We start from the raw sequence: 20,305 nt of genomic DNA, 5'->3' as shown, positions 1-20,305 counted from the left end.
AAAGTAACAGATTCCACTTGCAATTACAGCTATGACATTGACAAAAAATTATATAAACATTATCCTTATGGCAACAGATACACAATGGATGGCATTACCTTGGCCTCCAGTAACACTGTGAGGACCTTGGAGTTATTTTTAACCAGGATATGTCCTTCAATTTACATATTAAACAAATATTTAGGACTGCTTTCTTCCATTTGTGTAATATTTCTAAAATTTGAAATATTTACTTACTTCAAGGCTGGACTACTGTAATTCATTATTATCAGGATGTCCTAAAAATTCCATGAAAAGCCTTCAGTTAATCCAAATGCAAGAGTACTGATAGGGACTAGAAAGAGAGAGCATATTTCTCCTGTATTGGCTTCCCTTCACTGGCTTCCAGAATCAAGCTTAAAATCCTTACTTAACACATAAAAGTCTTGAATAATCATGCTCCATCTTATCTTAAAGACCCAATACCATCCATCCATCCATCTTCATCCGCTTTATCCGAGGCCGGGTCACGGGGGCAGCAGCCTAAGCAGAGAGGCCCAGACCTCCCTCTCCCCAGCCACCTCCTCCAGCTTATCCGGGGGAACACCAAGGCGTTCCCAGGCCAGCCGAGAGATATAATCTCTCCAGCATGTCCTGGGTCTGCCCCGGGGCCTCCTCCCGGTGGGACATGCCCGGAACACCTCACCCAAGAGGCGCCCAGGAGGCATCCTTGTCGAATGCCCGAACCACCTCAGCTGGCTCCTTTCGATGTGGAGCAGCAGCTGCTCTACTCTGAACCCCTCCCGGATGGCCGAACTTCTCATCCTATTTCTAAGGGAGGCCATCCACCCTTCGGAGGAAGCTCACTTCTGCCGCTTGTATTCGCGATCTTGTTCTTTCAGTTACAGCTCGTGGCCATAGGTGAGGGTAGGGACGTAGATCGACCGGTAAATTGAGAGCTTCGCATTTACACTCAGCTCCCTCTTCACCACGACGGGCGGGTGCAGTGTCCGCATCACTGCAGCCGCAGCCCCAATCCCAATTCCTTCCACCGCCTGACAAATTTCTCAGTCGATGTCAGCAGCGCTCCGCCAGCACTATACACAGTGCAGGTAGAGCACCGCTTTCCCCTCCTGAGACGCCTGACGGTTTGCCAGAATCTCTTCAAGGCAGTCCGAAAGTCTTTTTCCATGGCCTCTCCGAACTCCTCCCACACCCGAATTTTTGCTTCAGCCACTGCCCGTGCCGCATTCCGCTTGGCCTGTCGATACCTTCACCTCTGGTGTCCACCATTTGGTTCGGGGATCACCACCACAGCAGTCACCAACCACCTTGCGGCCGCAGCTCAATGCAGCAGCTTCGGCAATGGAGACGCTGAACATGGTCCATTCGGACTCAATGTCCCCAGTCTCCCTTGGAATGCTGTTGAAGCTCTGCCGGAGGTGTGCGTTGAAGATCTCGCGGACCCGATACCTTCTTATCTAAATGATATTCAACAGGTACCTTATCAGGGGTAGCAGTAGGCACCATCTCAGTATCCTGTGTGTAATGTCAGGGTCCCTGCTTCATACAATCCTGATCAAACGTTTAAAACCACTTGAAAAATGGCAAAAACTCATATTATGTATGGCTGGAGCTTAACAAGGTTCCATGTAGAGCTTCAACATGCAACAAGAAGAAATGGGAGTGAGACAAAACAATTTTTTGAGCATTAAATTTATTGAGAACAATGCTTAAACTGAAATGGGCTGTTTTACAGCTGATCAAAAGTTTAGGACCACATGCCTTTAAAAGGCCAAAAATGTGGATTCATTGTCATTTTCTGTCAGGAGGTCACACTGTCATGACATTCTGATGGCAAAGGCAAAGAAACTTTCCCTTTTTGAACGTGGTCATGTTGTTGAACTGCATAAGCAGGGTCTCTTGCTGCTCGCCATCACTGCTGAGGTGGGATGCAGTAAGACGGTCATTTGGAATTTCTTAAATGATCCTGAGATTTATGGAGCGGAAGAGTCAAGTGGAAAATCCAAATAAATTTCACTAGCACTGAGCTGGAGGATCCAATTGGCTGTCCGTCAAGACACTGGAAGATCCTTGACCCAAATTAAGGCGTTACTGGTGCCGACTGCAGCCCCATAATCATCAGATGACATCTGAGACTAATGGGCTTCAAAAACAAAAAATGTCTTCAAAGGCCTCGTCTCCTTGAACGCTACAGAACTGACCATTTGGACTTTGCAAGAGAGCACCAAACATGGGACATTGAAAGGTGGAAGAAAGTTTTATTCTCTGATGAGAAAAAATTTAACCTTGATGGTCCTGATGGTGTCCAACATTACTGGCATGACAAGCAGATCTCACCTGCGATGTTTTCTACATGCCACAGTGGAGGGGGCACCATAATGGTCTGGGGTGCTTTTTCCTTCAGTGGAACAATGGAGCTTCAGGAGGTGCAGGAGCGTCAAACGGCCATTGGCTATGTCCAGATGTTGCAGAGAGCATCCTTCATGACTGAGAACACTCGTCTGTGTACTAACAATCGGTATTTTTCAACAAGACAATGCTATAGTACACAATGTCCACAGGACAAGGTACTTCTTCCAGTAAAATAACATCTATCATGTGTGTTCCCCTGATCTAAATCCAATTGAGAACCTTTCAGGACGGATGGTAAGGGTACTTAACAAAAATGGAAAACAGTTCCAGACAGTAGATGCCCTTCATGTGGCCGTCTTCACCCCTTGGAGAATGGTCCCAGACACCTCATGGAAACTCTTGCATCAAGCATGCCGCAACGAATACGAATATTTGAAATGAACAGCAATAACGGTGAAGCTACTCATTACTGAGTTCATGTTTGGAATTTGATTTCTGTTTTGGGGGGTTTACGGGGTTCTTTGCAGGTGTGGTCTTAAACTTTTGATCAGCTGTAACAGCCTGTTTCAGTTTAGGCGTTGTTTTCAATAAATTGCATGTTCAAAGAATGTTTTGTCTCACTCCCATTTCTTCTTGTTGCATGTTAAAGCTCTACTTAGAACCTTGTTAAGATCCAACAATGCAAAATGCGATTTTATGCCATTTTTAAGTGGTCTTAAACTTTTGATTTGGACTGTATTTTCATTAATTTGGACTGTAAAGACTTATAATTCTATGGCACTGATTAATCCACAGATGAACATGTATCTTGTTAGCGTGTTTGTGTGTGTTGGAAATTTTTTAGGTTGGTTTGTATAAAATTAGCTCTTTTAATTAGAAACTTTTTTTTTTAACTCTAAACAAGCTCTGAGAAAGACCTTACTCCACACTTTGCTAGCTAGCACACCCAGCTTCACATTTTCAAAACAGTAATGTTTATGTATCTTCTGTAAAGACACCAAAATCCAACCTGACTCTGATGCATCCATCGGTTTGAGAATGGGTGTGTGTTGGCGTCAGGTTCCAGAAGTCCATTATATTCTAGTTGATTTATCAATTGTGTGTTTCAGGAAGGTCAAAGAGCTGAGCAGTGGATCTGCATCTGGGAAGGCCTCCATGTTGACCAGTAAAGGTAGCTTACTGACACTCAGGCCTGATCGACTTCAAAGTCAGTCTCTATATGAGTGTCTTTACTGTTTTCATGTCTCTTACAGATGACTCTTTAAGGACAGCTCACTTCAGCATGGGAGCCCAGTCTGCCTCCTCCATGCCAGTCCTGATCCGTAGCAACACCACTAGTCTCCTGGACAGGGCCAGTACGCTGGACCAGAGAGACCACAGGACCAGTAATCTAGAGCAGAGAGACCACAGGCCTAATACACTTGACTACAGGACAGTTAACATGGATCACAGGAACAATATAATGGATCACAGAACCAGTACATTGGACCAGAGAGACCACAGAACCAGTACCTTGGATCAGCGAGACCACAGGACCAGTACTCTAGAGCAGAGAGACCACAGGACCAGTACCTTGGATCAGCGCAGTAAAACAATGGATCGGGGGTGCGGCATGAAGGAAGGCCAGTCCAGGAAGCTATCCATGTAAGTTCTTTGTTCTAGCATAAACCTGGGTCCTGTTCCACAACATGGAATTAGAAAAAGTGAGTTCAGGTGCTTTGGGACCAAACAGTTTTGAGGATCATTGAGGATAACTTTCAGAGAGCTCTGTTATTTATTTCTTCCTCCATACAGTTAATGTAAGGACAGTTAATGTAAGGGCAAATTTCTACTGATGTTTAAATCTTTGCAAATATTAAACAATGGTTTAAACTTCGGTGACTGTCCAAAGTTTTCAGTAGTCAATCTATTAGAGGACAGAAACAGCCATCTGTGGACACCACAGAATTACCATGAGATAAGAACCACATCGTAAACTGTTTGATCCACAGTTTATTTTTTATCTACACTTTATTATCTTTTCCCATTACACTCCTGTTTAAAGTTTAAACATAAATCCTTCACCATGATCCAGAATTCAGCTCCTTAGGAGGCCCCACCTTTTATTTTCTAACCACCATGATGGCGGTTTTCTTTGCCCATACAGATGAACGCAAAGCAATAAAGTTATTGATTATTGATTGACCTTTGATCAGCTGATCTCAGGGCTACTGAGTAAGAAGTCTGATCTGGTTTCATTTTCTCATATTTTGCAGAAACAGGAAGTCGAACTCTTTCAGCGTCCAATCGGGACGAGACTGAAGATGATGACATCATCATACCTCCACTAGGCCATTAGCCAGTCAGCATTCAGAAAAGAGTTTCCATTCAGCTTCAGGACATTACCCAGAATACATCAGGACCTCATCAGAGACAGGGGAGTCTGATTCTACCTGTATCTATTGAGAACTGTGTAGACTGATGATCTCATCCTGCCACCTGATTGATTCAGTAAAAGAGTCCACCCACAAATTGTTGCTGTGTTCTTATTGGTTAAAGCAGGGGTCTCAAACTCGTGGCCCGGGGGGGGGGGGGGGGGGGGGGCTCCCTATGTTAATGTGAAGAAATATAATGCAGTTTGATCTGTGAAGTTACTTTTTTTGTTAGGGAGGATTTGTTTGTTGTTGAGTGCAATGTTAAAACAAGTTCTTTAAAAAGCCAAAAATGGACAGCAAGGCAATGTGACCAGAGTACAAACATGCTGAGGGATTGGCTGTGTTAGTTCAGTGAGAGTCAAAAACTAATGTGTACACTGCATTTTTATTCTGTTAAATATGAACAAAATGATAGCAGAAGTGCTGCCACATGTCTAGCCAGAAAGAGAGGACCAACATGTTTATTTGGTCATTCAATGAAAGGCTTCCATTAGTTAAGAGAGAGAGAAAAAAATTGTCTTGTCAATATACAATATTTGAATTTTTTTTAAAAACCAAACAAACAAACACTACATATTAGGAAATATTTGTGGGTGTTTTCTTGTTTGTTTGTTTTGTACTACTTGAACATTAAAGTGGCCCTCCAATGAGACGACAGTGCCAGGAGTGGCACACAGCTCATTTAAGTTTGACACCCCTGGGTAAAAGTTTTCAGCTGCTGTCCTGTGACTTTTTTCTCTGAGCTTCTCTCATAGTGTCATTTCAATAAAAGTTCATATGATCCAAAGATCAGAAAAAAGTGAATATCAATCCCACTCCACCTGCAGCATTAACACGTTTCCTTACTGGTTATCTAACAAAGTCATACATAATCAATCACCAGTCACGGTGAACAAACCAGGACTGAAAAACCCTACATGTAATGCAGTACTTTTACTTGATATTTGTACATCAGCGGAGGTTGAGAATACTTCTTCCACAGGTGAGCACCTATGAACACATCAGTACTGCGGAGGATTCACGTTAAATAGGTTTAATATAAATGCAACAGCACAGGATACACAACATGCTAATCAGCTGTAAACACAATGTGCAGCTGATGGAGAGGTCTACATCAGAGTTTCACATAGAAGTTTCAAAAGTGGAAAAGAATTTAAAAAAAACAACAGTTAAAACAAACAAAAATAAAATATCAGAGCTAACTTACTGAAATTACTGATGAATATTATCTATATTCTCTGTGAAACTATGGCCTCAGTCACACTAGAGGAAAAAACAGGAGAGTAACCTTCATGTGACCAGGAGAAATCAGCCAATGACTGCACTGAATTCTTTTCACGTCTGGGGCTGATTGTAAGTAATCCGGCAACCTATCACTCAATCATCTAACTTATAAACACAGACAGATTGCCAACATGGATAAATTACTCAGCCTTAAAACTTTGGCTCTGTCCTGTCGCACTTTACTCAGTACTCACTTTGAGCGTTAACCCTAACATATCCCTGCTCCACAGTGATACTGGGACTTCTGAAAAAGTTGATTCTGTTCGTCTGGACGTTTTCAGTGAGAAACGTTTTGTCATCATCAGGTGACTTCTTCAGTCTCAAGTCACTGCAGGTTTCCAACCTTATAAACAGTACATGATAGGTTCAAGCTACAAACCTATTCGCTGGAACGTTGAAGACAATATAATTACACAGCAAGCAAGACACGAAGTAGGCAAAGTTCTTCATGTTTCTCGTGCACGGGAGAGAACCGGACAAACGCCGTTCCTTCGCTTGACCCCAGTTGCTCTCGTCCACTCCCCCGTAACACTGCTCTTTTATTGAGGTTACATGAATATACATAGGTTCATTAACATATTTAACATATGACGTCTACATACAAACAAAGAGTACGTTACCTGTGTGTTGTGTAAGTGTGTGTGTGTGTGGGGTCAGAGTGTGACCCCATAAATGACTTCCCTAAACCTGCTGGTCTGGAAGTCCAGCAGTTCATCTAAACAAAAGGCACTTAGCCTAAAACAGGTATAGATACGTTTATCCTACCATAAAACAATAAGACAAGGTACGACCTCTCCCATGCTCCCAGAGTGCTCTCTAATGCACACAAAGTTTGCAGACTATCAAGGATCAAACCTCTACCAATCTACAACTAATTATAAAACTCTAAGCATATATAAGTAGATATTTCTAAGCATAAATGACAATCAACAATACAAAACCTAACAGTACATTTGCACAATGACTAAAACCAGATCAGTTCCTTGATCAATTATATGCAACTTGTCATGACCATTGGTCAACCACTATTGATCAATAGCCATGAGTACCATTCACAGAGAGAAATTCAGTGGGCTAGTTTCAGTTATTGTGCAAATGTACTGTTTATAAGGTTGGAAACCTGCAGTCAGCTGAGACTGAAGAAGTCACCTTATGATGACGAAACGTTTCTCCCACTGAAAACGTCCAGATGAACAGAATCAACTTTTTGGGGATTTCCTTAACTAGATGATTGAGCATGCATCAAGACAAATACTGGGATTTGACTTAAACTGAGCAAAACTGAACTTGATGGAGCATCAAGGAGAGGAAGAAGGAGAATCCCAACACACTGTGGATGCAAGGTCCTATTGCCTTTTAGAGCAGAGTGGCTTTAAAAGTCTTTATTCTTCACAGAGATCAGTACACAACAAAAACGTGTGCGCACACACAGAGCTACATTCATATTTCCTTCTTTTACTTCCCTCAATAGGCCATAATGCAAAATGTATCTCTGCCAACATGCAGCTATTAATGTGGCCATATTAATGTTTGAACGTCACAATATGTTAAATGGGTTCAATTAATGCGTGCAAAGACTTACGCATTCTCCAAATACAAGACAAATGTTTACCACACAAGAACTAAATCCAGCTGTGCCATGTATGTGTCAAACTGCAACAACAGAAAATGCGGCCAGTTTAAAGAAAGAAGTGATAAAAATTTATACTCAGTAGATTCTTAAGAAAACAGACCGCTTTGATGAAGGATTTTTCTTCTGCATTCCTGCCTCAACTGTGAACTTGGGAAGGAGTCTTGCTCCATTCACTGAGATCAAAGGCAATCTTTCAGAGTCTGAGGGAATAAAATGAAAATGACTCAACTCTGTATCACATCACCATGGACCACGGGTGTTGATTCTTTCATTCAGGAGTGTGTCTGTTCTTCTTTATGGGTCCATTAAAGCAGCTCTAGAACCATTTACCTAGTAATTCTTTAGAGATGCCCTCATAGCAACGCTTTCTTACTGTGGATACAGAACTCCAAAATATGAAAATCTTCTTACTAATTGATCAACCCTTTATCACATCTTAATCCACCAATGTTGGCCTGAAGACAGCAGCTGAGTAGGAGTGGTTCCTCTAATAACTACTTTCTGTCTTCAAAGTGACCATCTCAAAGCTTCACAGAGATCACAAGGTGACTGCATACGGTCACACCGTGATCTCCAACCATTGTTTTTCCTAGTGTGACTGTGCTCTTATTGATAATGATAAAGATGTTACAGTCAGATGTCAGAGAGAATGTTACAGACAAGCCGCTAATGGGACGCTAACAGAATTAATAATGTAAATCGCTGTTATATATCTAGCTAATATTTGTCACAGGACATCATTAGAAGATGGGACGGGGGGGGGGTGACTGTTTGCCGCCGGGGAGGCTTGGGTTGGTGTTTGGGCCCATTTATTTGCAGGTGGGGTCGTTGACTCGGCCAATGAACATCAGGCCACTGGTGCTTTGATGGTAGATGATGAAGATGAAGGGTCTGTTGAATGTCAGTCGAGGAGGAGGTGAGGAGAACACTGCATTTCCGGCGCTGGTGTCACTGCTGCTCTCTTCAACGGAGATGACGGACGTATGATACACCTGAGTGGAGAAGAAACCACAGCAGAATCTCGATTATTTAAACCAGGGTTAGGCACCTCCAGGCCTCGAGTGCCGGTGTCCTGGAGGTTTTAGATGTGTCCTTGATCCAACACAGCTGATTTAAAGGGCTAAATGACTCCTCAGCATTTCTCGAAGTTCTCCAGAGGCCTGGTAATGAACTAATCATTTGATTCAGGTGTGTTAACCCAGGGTGCGATTCAAAACCTGCAGGACACCGGCACGCGAGGCCTGGAGTTCGACACCCCTGATTTAAACCTTTCCTGAATAAATCAACACAGATGTCATCATCAGGTGATCAAATCTCTGTGACCATGGACACTCTAAAATATGGACGTAATGTCTGGGTCTGAAAAGTGAAGCGAACACTGAAATGACTTAAACCTGTATTCTCTGTAATGGCAACTTGAAGGAGATAACTGAGGGCAAAAAGGTTTCTAGTCCTTTATGAAATTTGGTGGTGAAAAGGGCTTCCTGACCTCTGACCACAGTTCAGGGCTCAGTCCTATGTTTCAGAAAGGATGATGACCCAGGGGACGCTTGTGATCACATAAAAAGTGATTGACCGGCAACTTTTTACCCCTTTTGGCTGGATGTTAGATGCTCCAGGCTCTTGTTTTTTGTTTTTTTGTTTTTTTATTTATACAGCGCCAAATCTCAGCAACGGTTGCCTCAAGGTGCTTTATATTGTAATGTAGACCCTACAATAATACATACAGAGAAAAATCCAACAGTCATATGATGCCACTTTGGCAACAGTGGGAAGGAAAAACTGGTAAAAACCATAGGCCCACCCCAGTGCATGCTGGTCCTATACCAGTCCTTTTACTTACAGAAAATGGTCCTAGAGTTCTTCCTACCTGACTTAACAAGATAAACAATAACAACAAAAAAAGAAAAAGAAGTATTAACCTACAAATTAAACTAGCAAACAACCCGAAAATATGAGTAAACCAACAACAAGCTTTAACAAATTTCAAAAATAATAAAAATAAAGAATAAATAGCTCCAACACCTGGAATTACAGGTTTAACCATAAAGAGAATTTATTCTGAACTCTGCCCTTTGATGTCATCACAACCCCCCTCCAGGTGGTTGTGATGACATCACAACCCCCTCCAGGTGGAGATGCCTCATATCCAAACAGCTCTTAATGTGGCAGACACTCACCTGTTTAAGTTTGGACCCTTCAGCTCCACCCATGTTGCTGAGGTCAGCGTCATCCTGAAACACCTGGGTGATGTCAAGAGTCTGCAGTGCATCCTTAAGTGAGTATGAACGGTCCAATGAAAAGCGAGGAAACTGTACCTCCAATTTCCTATTTACAAAAGAAGAACATTTATTTCCTGGTTTTAATTAAGAAGCCAGTGGGAGGAAGAACAGTATAGGAGGGAGGGAGGAAGGAAGGAAGGAAGGAAGGAAGGAAGGAAGGAAAGGAAAGGAAAGGAAAGGAAAGGAAAGGAAAGGAAAGGAAGAGGGCCTCACGTCTTCTTCAGCTGGCGGATCCAGGCCTGGATCTTATCAGCCGTAACTTCCTCCTCCACGGCGGTGACGTCCACACCTTCATCGGGAAGCACGGCCAACATGGCTGCACCGTCTGTCATCGGCAGCTTCAGCACGCCAGCCTTCACCGCAGCATCGTACGCCAGCAAGTACTTATCGGCCCTAAACATCATCGGAACCATGACGACATGATAGCTATCCACATAGAACCGCTCGTCCTGAGTGGACGACGCATTAAAGGGCGGAGTGAAGCTTGCTGAAACACACAGAAACTTTATTTGAACATATTATTGAGACAAGCTGCAGTTCTTCTGACGTCCAGCAGAGGAGTCATGCACAGGACTGTTAGTGACCTACGGTATTAACGTCCTGACACTTTAATTGGTGTGGAGATTTTAAGCATGTTGATGCGGACTCCATGCTATCGGCATACCGGCAGAGCGTGGATCAAGAACACAGGACAATCAAAAGAGCTGTCACACCTTAGTTCAAAGACTGAGGAGGTGGAGTTGTGGAGCCTCGCAGGACTGCTTCAACACTCTAAGTCCTGCCCTCTGGCAGATGATACATACCTCTGTAGGCTGTAACGGCGGCGAGCAGCAGCTGGGTCTGATGGTCCACTTCGGAAATGAAATCCTGGACCTGGTCTACAGTCTGCTCCAGCGCCCACTGGTTGATGGTGTTGATGGCTTCATAAGCATTTGTGTAGTCCACACCCTGAACTGTGCCTCCGAGCTTGGTCTGAACCAGGTTCAGGTAGGACGAGGCCACTTGGACACTCTGAGAGGGGAAGATGGCCGCACCCTGCTGCAGAGAGACTGTCGGAATGGCGTTCCTCAGAGTCTGAAACACATCTGAGCACAGGAGCACCACTTAGAACCTGAACCACAACCAGAATCTGGTGACCCTTGACCTTAAACCCACCTGGGAGTGTCTGAGCGTCCAGCCTGGTCAGCGTAAGTCCCGCCTGCAACTGCTCGCGGGTCTGTCCGTTGGTGGCACTCAGCAGCACTGTCAGAGCAGCAGACAAAGTGAACGGACACAGTAGGACGTTCTCGTCAGTGCGGGCGGCGAGTACTCGGTACAGACGGGCGCCAAAGTCCGCGTTCCTGCTGATCAGGTCCTGCAGAGCACTGGTCTCTGAGGAGGCGGGGCTTAGCAGGAGTACGAGGACAATGCTGACCAATGAGATGGGGCCCGGGTGAGTCATGGCGTCCTGCGTGTTAGATAAACAAAGCCTGAACCTGTGCTGTACAGTGGGGCAAAAAAGTATTTAGTCAGCCACCGATTGTGCAAGTTCCCCCACTTAAAATGATGACAGAGGTCAGTAATTTGCACCAGAGGTACACTTCAACTGTGAGAGACAGAATGTGAAAAAAAAATCCATGAATCCACATGGTAGGATTTGTAAAGAATTTATTCGTAAATTAGGGTGGAAAATAAGTATTTGGTCACCTCAAACAAGGAAAATCTCTGGCTCTCACAGACCTGTAACGTCTTCTGTAAGAAGCTTTTCTGTCCCCCACTCGTTACCTGTATGAATGGTACCTGTTTGAACTCATCATCTGTATAAAAGACACCTGTCCACAGCCTCAAACAGTCAGACTCCAAACTCCGCCATGGCCAAGACCAAAGAGCTTTCGAAGGACACCAGGAAAAGTATTGTAGACCTGCACCACACTGGGAAGAGTGAATCTACAATAGGCAAGCAGCTTGGTGTGAAAAAATCAACTGTGGGAGCAATCATCAGAAAATGGAAGACATACAAGACCACTGATAATCTCCCTCGATCTGGGGCTCCACGCAAGATCTCATCCCGTGGGGTCAAAATGATCATGAGAACGGTGAGCAAAGATCCCAGAACCACACGGGGGGACCTGGTGAATGACCTGCAGAGAGCTGGGACCAAAGTAACAAAGGTCACCATCAGTAACACACTACAACGGCAGGGAATCAAATCCCGCAGTGCCAGACGTGTTCCGCTGCTGAAGCCAGTGCATGTCCAGGCCCGTCTGAAGTTTGCCAGAGAGCACATGGATGATACAGCAGAGGATTGGGAGAATGTCATGTGGTCAGATGAAACCAAAGTAGAACTTTTTGGTATAAACTCAACTCGTCGTGTTTGGAGGAAGAAGAATACTGAGTTGCATCCCAAGAACACCATACCTACTGTGAAGCATTGGGGTGGAAACATCATGCTATGGGGCTGTTTTTCTGCCAAGGGGACAGGACGACTGATCCGTGTTAAGGACAGAATGAATGGGGCCATGTATCGTGAGATTTTGAGCCAAAACCTCCTTCCATCAGTGAGAACTTTGAAGATGAAACGAGGCTGGGTCTTCCAACATGACAATGATCCAAAACACACCGCCCGGGCAACAAAGGAGTGGCTCCGTAAGAAGCATTTGAAAGTCCTGGAGTGGCCTAGCCAGTCTCCAGACCTCAACCCCATAGAAAATCTGTGGCGGGAGTTGAAAGTCCGTGTTGCTCGGCGACAGCCCCAAAACATCACTGCTCTCGAGAAGATCTGCATGGAGGAATGGGCCAAAATACCAGCTACTGTGTGTAAAAACCTGGTAAAGACCTATAGTAAACATTTGACCTCTGTTATTGCCAACAAAGGTTATGTTACAAAGTATTGAGTTGTATTTTTGTTATTGACCAAATACTTATTTTCCACCCTGATTTACGAATAAATTCTTTACAAATCCTACCATGTGGATTCATGGATTTTTTTTCACATTCTGTCTCTCACAGTTGAAGTGTACCTCTGGTGCAAATTACTGACCTCTGTCATCATTTTAGGTGGGGGAACTTGCACAATCGGTGGCTGACTAAATACTTTTTTGCCCCACTGTATACCTGGGGTCCGTTCTTCGTACCTCGCTTACTACATCCAAGATCAAATCATCGCGCCTACTTTGACCTCGCTATCCCGGTTCTCCGAACACACCTGTTGTTGACGATTAGTATAGCTGGATGAAGTAATGTGAGATCACTGGGTGGCTTAACAGGGGCTACGCATCGATAGTAGAAACATTGATTGGCAACCCTTTGATTGGTCAGCGAAAATGTCGAAGGAGCGCGCTCAGTATTTTTCGGCAGCAGAGCAAGAACTCTTGATTGAGGGATTTCAGGAGTTTCAGAGTTTAATTAAAATGCAAGGGAACACTGCAAAGGCTGCAAAAGCAAGGCTGGCAGAAAGTTGCTGACAAATTAAACTCGTAAGTAATTTAATAATAATAATAATAATGGATTGGATTTATATAGCGCTTTTCAAGGCACCCAAAGCGCTTTACAATGCCACTATTCATTCCCCCTCACATTCACACACTGGTGGAGGCAGCTACGGTTGTAGCCACAGCTGCCCTGGGGCAGACTGACAGAAGCCAGGCTGCCATATCGCGCCATCGGCCCCTCTGGCCAACACCAGTAGGCGGTAGGGTACATTTATTATATTATATTACATTATATCATATTATATTATATTACATTATATCCTCTATCACATTAGAGCCACAACAGGACCCACTAGAACATGGGAACAAGTAAAAGTGAAATATAAGAATATTCTACAGCATGGTAATATTTATCACTTATATTGCTTTTAGTCTCTTGAAAAGAGACCCTGAAATAATCTGTTTGTTTGTTTATAACAGCAACCAGGAAAAGGGCAGAGCAAAAAAAGACAGGTGGTGGTCCTGCACCCCCTCGTCAACCAGTTGGTTAAGTAAATAATACCCTCACGGGAAAATCGATATCTCTCTATGAGCACACTGTCGCGCTGAGCTAAAGGATCCTGTCTATCCCGCAATATACGCTGAATTCTGAAAACTCTCCTTATCAATCTTGCACCTTCCGCAATGGGTGGCTGCGACAGACTTCCCAAATCCACCTTCGCTTTTATAGCCGTGGTCTCTCATCTTGCTTACATGAAGTAACTTACAATTACAACTCTAAAATATGAATTACATCTGAAATAATCAAATACATGAAATAGAATGATTAATAGTACATTTCCCTTTTTTAAGGAAATGACCTGTATGTATCTGTATGAAATCAATAAAAGAATCAAGTGCTGCATTATCTTTAGTTACATTGATAATATTTATTTATGGACAAACAGTGGTAAAATATCGCTGTTGCTTTCGTATAAATGAAGCGGACATACCTGAGTGGCCGCGATCTAATCCAGTTTACATAAAGTAAGCCTGCTCCCAAGCAGGTTTACGCTTACGGATCTGTTGCTATGACAGCAAGTCCCGGATGAGCTTCGGAGAACCGAACGATCCAAGGTCACGCGAAATCGTCAACAATCAAATCCAGCTAACTTACTTAGCGAGGTACGAAGAACGGACCCCTGGGCCCTATTTCAGAAAGCAGGTTTAGAAAACTCAGAGTTAAAAACGATACTCAGGGTTGAGTAACCCTGAACTGTCCAACTCGGAATATTCGGTTTCAGAAAGGCTGATAACAATTAGTTCAATCAACGCAGAGTTGCTTTAACCCCAAATTAAGCGAGCGCACGAGGATACATAAAGCCCTGATCAGTGGAGCACAGATTAAGCGAGTCACCATGGAGACGGAGGGAAAGAAGGCGCGGTCAATGTATCTTACAGCGCTTGAGGCCGAAATTCTGATGGCAGCATATGCCGATAACATGCAAATTTTGCGGAAAAAAAGTAACACAGCCTCAGCTGCAAAAGAAAGGGAGCATGCATGGCAAAGTATAGCCGACAGAGTCAATGCGTGAGTGTTAATTTAAACATTGATCTAGGGATTTACACCCATTTAACACGTTATTTTATTACATTTTATTTTATTTTTTATTTTATACATTTTATTTTGTGATGTGATGTGAGCACAGGTGCAACCCAACAGGCCCCAAACGTTCCTGGCAGCAAGTAAAAATGAAATATAAAAATATAGTCCAAACAGGTAAGGTGTAATTGTATTATGAGCCATAGTGCTTGGTCTGTTTGTCCTATGTAAATCAATTGCAGTTAGAGGCTAATTTTCTTTCTGTAAGCACTTATTGAAATTATCTGAGCACATTACAAGTACATATTTGCTTACTCTGTATGCTCAAATGTGACCCATTATAGCCACTAGAAAAAAAGCGGAGGCCCGAAAAACAGGTGGGGGTCCTCCACCACCACCACTCACAGAGGCTGAGCAGTTGGCTTCCACATTTGTGATAATGTTGGCAGCATCACATATGATCTTCACAGTGCAGAGAACACAAATTAGCATCCATTACTATAATGACATAATTTGTTAGTTTGAAATGCTACAGGGAACCATGTACCTGTACATTAATGCTGTGGAAAGACTTCCTGTTCACATTGCTCCTGATTGGAATGTGAGTGCCATCTATACAGCCAATCACGCCTGGGAACCGTGAGAATAAATGTAAAATTTAAGTAGTAGTTCAAGTATCACCACATCATGAATTAAGTTTTGTTCATCCTGATACCTGCAATTTTGTGGAATCCTTCTTTGATAAATCTTGTGGGTCTATGACCGGGGAACACCACAAACGAGTACAGGAGACGTTTCAGTGCAACTGTAACATTCCTGACTGCCCGACAGACGGTAGCCTTGGAAACGTGCTCAGCGTCACCAATATTATACAGAAAGCTCCCGTTTGCAAAAAAACGAAGTGCAATACAAATAATATGTACAGAACTGAGAGAATGTCCGCGATGTGTCACATGAGCAATATTAGGCCTGAGGATGTTATTCAAATAAATTATAGATTGTGCTGAAAAACGGTAACGTTCACACAGGAAATCATCAGGAAATGATAAAATGTCCAAACGCGCTCTAATCACTCTCTCCCGGCGGAGAGCTCTGCGGAGAATTTGGGCTTCAACATCTACTGGCTCTTCAAGGAAAGGGCAGGCCATGTCTGACACTTCCTGCAGTCAGGTTTCTGACAAAGAGGCGGAGAACGTCAGGGTTAGTTGAAGTAAACCTGCTAGGGGGCAGGTCAGCTTCACGGAGTGTGTCGTCATAGTAACTCACTCAGAATTAATCTAAACTCGCTTTGTGAAACCGAAAACCCAGAGTTTTCGTTAACTCAGGGTATACTTACTCAGAGTTTGCACTAAACCGGCTTCCTGAAATAGGGCCCGGGGCCTTACCTGTGAGGTAAACACGACATCACAATAATCACATGAACAGGTGATCGACCACGTCATCGGTCCATAGGGCCACGCCCTTAACATCTCGTGACGTCATTTGTTTTTGTTTCCATTTCCTGATCAGACTTTTAATGTGAATTAATTCTCGATCACTGATCGATCGCTGATTAGCTGACAACAGGAAGAAAATCAATCACAAATCTTACTGATGATCGAGTCTACCGCTGTAAACAACAGCAAACAACCGACAGGAAACAAACACGCTGGGTCTGACCTGCAGCTGATGTTCAATCTCTGATTTTCGATCTGAAGCTTCACGCGATGTGCATCACCGACCAGCTCCCATTCCGACCCTCACCGGAAACTACAGCTCAGAGTACGACACGCCCATTTCAAAATAAAAGCCGAAACTTTATATTACGTCAAACCAAACTATTTTTTAAACTCAATAAGATCAGCTGATCGGTCATAAAGGATCTCACCCCACTTTGTGGTGTTCATCACGTTCTAGAAACGCAAGTTTTTCTCTTCCGGAAAGCGTCAGTTACCATGGTAACAGACTGTGCCCCTTACCTGGAGAAGATGACAGAGTGGAATTTTTCACTCAGTGAATCACAAAACACCATCATACGACAGGGTATGAGAACAATATATGGAATGTGGAGATAACACGTTGCTGTCCCCTCCTCGTGTCAGTGAAACAAAGCGATCAGTCCCTCAGTGATACATCATCCATCCTCGTTCATGCACGAGGGTGTAACCATCGATAACCTCGCATATCTCCATTACCAGACATTTCGTTTTGCACAAATCCTATCTTCTACATTTGTGTTTTCCTTCTGATCAGACGAAGCTTGCTTCATCGTCCTCATTCTGATTTCCGCCCTGTGTTTATGATTCCAAAGACAAATTGTTTCCTTTATTACTACAACGGAAAGTACGTCCTCGCTAACACAGCGGTACTTTGTCCTGAAACAACAGCTGTAATCTGCACATTACCACTGCTATTTCTTAAAATGACCAATAATGGCTTTTTATTTTTCTAAATGTGGCTGTACCATCCACACCGGTGATTGTCTGCCAAAAACTGCCTTCTTGTTAGTGTATAATATGTGAAACATATATCAAATGTATCCCTCATGAATGATATCACGTCATCTTGAGCAACAAACAACATTCCTGTAACAAGGTAGAAGCCGCAATCAGTTTTTGGCAGTGAGATTTATGTATCCTTTATGTTTGCAGTTTTAAAAAAAATATTGACTTTAAAAATATCTTTTAAGAGTAATCTGACCAAGAGGACAGCTGAAATTGCAACAAATGCAAAAATAGTTCTGTAAATATATTGTAAGTGGACAAAAGGGAGCTGATTGATTATAATGTAAGTGCAATAACACAGTCACAATGATACTTGAGAAACAGGTAATTTTTTAATTTTATATATAACCACTTTGTAATACCTGTTCACCAAAGACTTTTTAGCAACGTAACGATATTACACATAAAAAATAAAAAAACACACGCAAACATTGGAAATCAGTTTTTGGCAGGCAATCCACTTTTTGCCACAACACCGGGATACTCTCTTGCTTCTTTTATGTTGAAAGATTGGGTTGGTTTCCTGTTGTTATGGCAGTGAAACTGCAGGCGCAGTAAAAGGATGGCGACATTAGCCGAGCTAGAGGATAGGCTGCAACAAAGATCCGTGCGAGGCAATAGTCTGACGGTTTTGGTTTTCAAACTACAAAATGAATGAAATGTTTGGATCAATTAAGTAACAATCCCTTTGAGACCTTATACCAGGGGTCGGCAACCCTGTGCACGCCTGCCACAGCTGGCACGAAAAGGGTTAACTGATGGCACGACCCGCAGTGAATTACTCTGAGAAGGTGCATTAAAAATAAAGGGCACCGATGCACATCGCAAGTTAGCTCGCATAGACACATTAGTTGTGTTGCTTCTTAATGACGGCATCTTAGCTAATTACCCAATTACCAGATTCAACTTGTAATTGGCCAAAAATCACCTAGCCTAACGGTGAGAGGGACCTTGCTAGCTGACAGTTTTTTCAAGCGATGTTGAAATTTCCACATTCCGACACTTCAAATGCCTCAGAGCTGTCCACTCAGCGCAGCATCAGCACCACGGAAATACAATAGTGTACTAATGGTAAATGGTCTGTATTTGTATAGCGCTTTACTTGTTCCTAAGGACCCCAAAGCGCTTTACACTATACACACACACACACATTCACACACTGGTGATGGCAAGCTACAGTGTAGCTACAGCCGCCCTGGGGCGCACTGACAGAGGCGACGCCAACATGCCAACAAATATAGATCTATAAAGTTGTTCTATATAGTGTGTAACTGTTGATATAGAGCGTTATTAAATTTATTGCTAATGCAATGGTTGATATGGCACATTGACTTCTGAGGAAATTTTAGATGGCACTCATCAGAAAGGTGGACGACCCCTGCCTTATACTATGATACAAATGTTTAAAAAAGCAAAGAAAAGTGCTTTAGTGCTTGTCTTTTAGCTAACACAGTGTAGGAGAAAAAATTACATTAATAAATAATATGAACAATAATCACAAATCTAAGAAAAGCAGCTGCATGAGGCTACAATAGAAACACGTGTTCACACATGATAGCAGTGACAGTGAGGTTGAATCAGTCTGACGGAGGACGAGCTCTACTGTGGGGGTGATGGGCTGTCCATGATTCGACTCAAACACTTCCAAATTCTGACCAATGATGCTTGCAGTCTTGTGGATTAGTTTGTTGATTCAGCTGCATCTCTGCACTGATGCTGCCCTTCAGCAGAGTAAACGGCTCTTGCTGCCACAGACTGGTAGAACATCTCCAACATCCTGCTGCACACATTAAAGGACCCAAGCTTCTTTAGAAAGTAGTTTCTCGTACACAGCATCACTGTTGGTCCTCAACAAAAAGCATATTTTTTTTACTTAGGACATTCATGTCAAGTAAAAAGATTACTTCTATAGCACATTTAAAAACCTCAGCTGAAAAAGTACATAAAAGTTACTAAATCAACATTGGATCAAGAAACATCCAAGATTAGCTGTTTCACAGGCCGCAGGAATGCAGCACCAAACCATCAAGACACGTAACAAGATTTAAAACTGGATCCTCAAAGCAGTAACATATTTAAAGGGATAAACGAGTCACAGCTGGAAGCTGATGTGAACGCCTGCTTAACGATCAGGCTGACAAAACTTTCAGGCTGCTGCAGACACCGCTTCTATTTCTGCTGTAATCTGATTACACTTCCTGTTAAATATGTTCAGTCACTAAATCATGTCAAATGACATTAGAGTATTTAAAAGTAGAATGGGAGGGAGAGCCTTCAGTTTTCAGGCCCCTCTTCTGTGGAACCAGCTTCCAGTTTGGATTCGGGAGACAGACACTATCTCTCTACTTTTAAGATTAGGCTTAAAACTTTCCTTTTTGCTAAAGCATATAGTTAGGGCTGGACCAGGTGACCCTGAATCCTCCCTTAGTTATGCTGCAATAGACGTAGGCTGCCGGGGGATTGCCATGAGGCATTGAGTTTTTCATTTTCAGTCACCTTTCTCACTCACTATGTATTAATAGACCTCTCTGCATTGAATCATATCTGTTATTAACCTCTGTCTCTCTTCCACAGCATGTCTTATATCCTGTCTTCCTTCTCTCACCCCAACCGGTCACAGCAGATGGCCCCGCCCCTCCCTGAGCCTGGTTCTGCCGGAGGTTTCTTCCTGTTAAAAGGGAGTTTTTCCTTCCCACTGTCGCCAAAGTGCTTGCTCATAGGGGGTCATATGATTGTTGGGTTTTTCTCTGTATCTATGAAGCGCCTTGAGGCGACTTTTGTTGTGATCTGGCGTTATATAAATAAAATTGAATTGAATTGAAAAGGTTCAGTCTGAAAATAATCTGAATCCACTTTAGCGGG

The 20,305-nt window shown here is 43.1% G+C and overlaps 2 protein-coding genes across 9 annotated transcripts in view; one reads left to right on the top strand and one right to left on the bottom strand.

The window, feature by feature from the left end:
• ppp4r4 (protein phosphatase 4, regulatory subunit 4) overlaps positions 1 to 4,866 on the top strand; it is a 30,406-nt gene extending 25,540 nt beyond the window's left edge. For 6 of the 7 annotated variants that reach the window (XM_085248189.1, XM_085248192.1, XM_085248188.1 and 3 more), the window contains 3 exons: positions 3,465 to 3,526; positions 3,609 to 3,999; positions 4,611 to 4,866. In XM_085248189.1, coding sequence (XP_085104315.1) covers positions 3,465 to 3,526; positions 3,609 to 3,999; positions 4,611 to 4,656 — 499 coding nt within the window. In that variant the 3' untranslated portion in view covers positions 4,657 to 4,866. The remainder of the gene's footprint in view (positions 1 to 3,464; positions 3,527 to 3,608; positions 4,000 to 4,610) is intronic. The other variant, XM_085248190.1, reaches the window with a different exon arrangement.
• Positions 4,867 to 5,786: 920 nt separating this feature from the next.
• On the bottom strand, positions 5,787 to 16,741 carry LOC146558581 (protein Z-dependent protease inhibitor-like). Of its 2 annotated transcripts, none has more exons than XM_085248195.1 (6): positions 16,620 to 16,741; positions 11,124 to 11,415; positions 10,772 to 11,053; positions 10,182 to 10,455; positions 9,867 to 10,014; positions 5,787 to 8,678 (listed from the first exon to the last, which is right to left on the bottom strand). In XM_085248195.1, the coding sequence occupies exons 2-6, from the start codon at positions 11,407 to 11,409 to the stop codon at positions 8,496 to 8,498; spliced, it is 1,173 nt and encodes a 390-aa protein (XP_085104321.1). In that variant the 5' UTR covers positions 11,410 to 11,415; positions 16,620 to 16,741; the 3' UTR covers positions 5,787 to 8,495. The 2 variants fall into 2 exon arrangements, with proteins under 2 accessions (XP_085104321.1, XP_085104322.1); XM_085248196.1 differs by having other exon boundaries at positions 11,124 to 11,448; positions 16,620 to 16,716.
• Between the last annotated feature and the right edge of the window lie 3,564 nt (positions 16,742 to 20,305).

Source organism: Mchenga conophoros, linkage group LG15 (genome assembly GCF_057382185.1).
Source record: "Mchenga conophoros isolate Kocher_MC1m ecotype Shallow Benthic linkage group LG15, M_conophoros_male_GT1.1, whole genome shotgun sequence".
In the NCBI taxonomy this organism is placed as follows: Eukaryota; Metazoa; Chordata; class Actinopteri; order Cichliformes; family Cichlidae; genus Mchenga; species Mchenga conophoros.
Note: the sequence above shows the minus strand (reverse complement) of the source record. Positions and strands in the feature narration are given on the sequence as shown.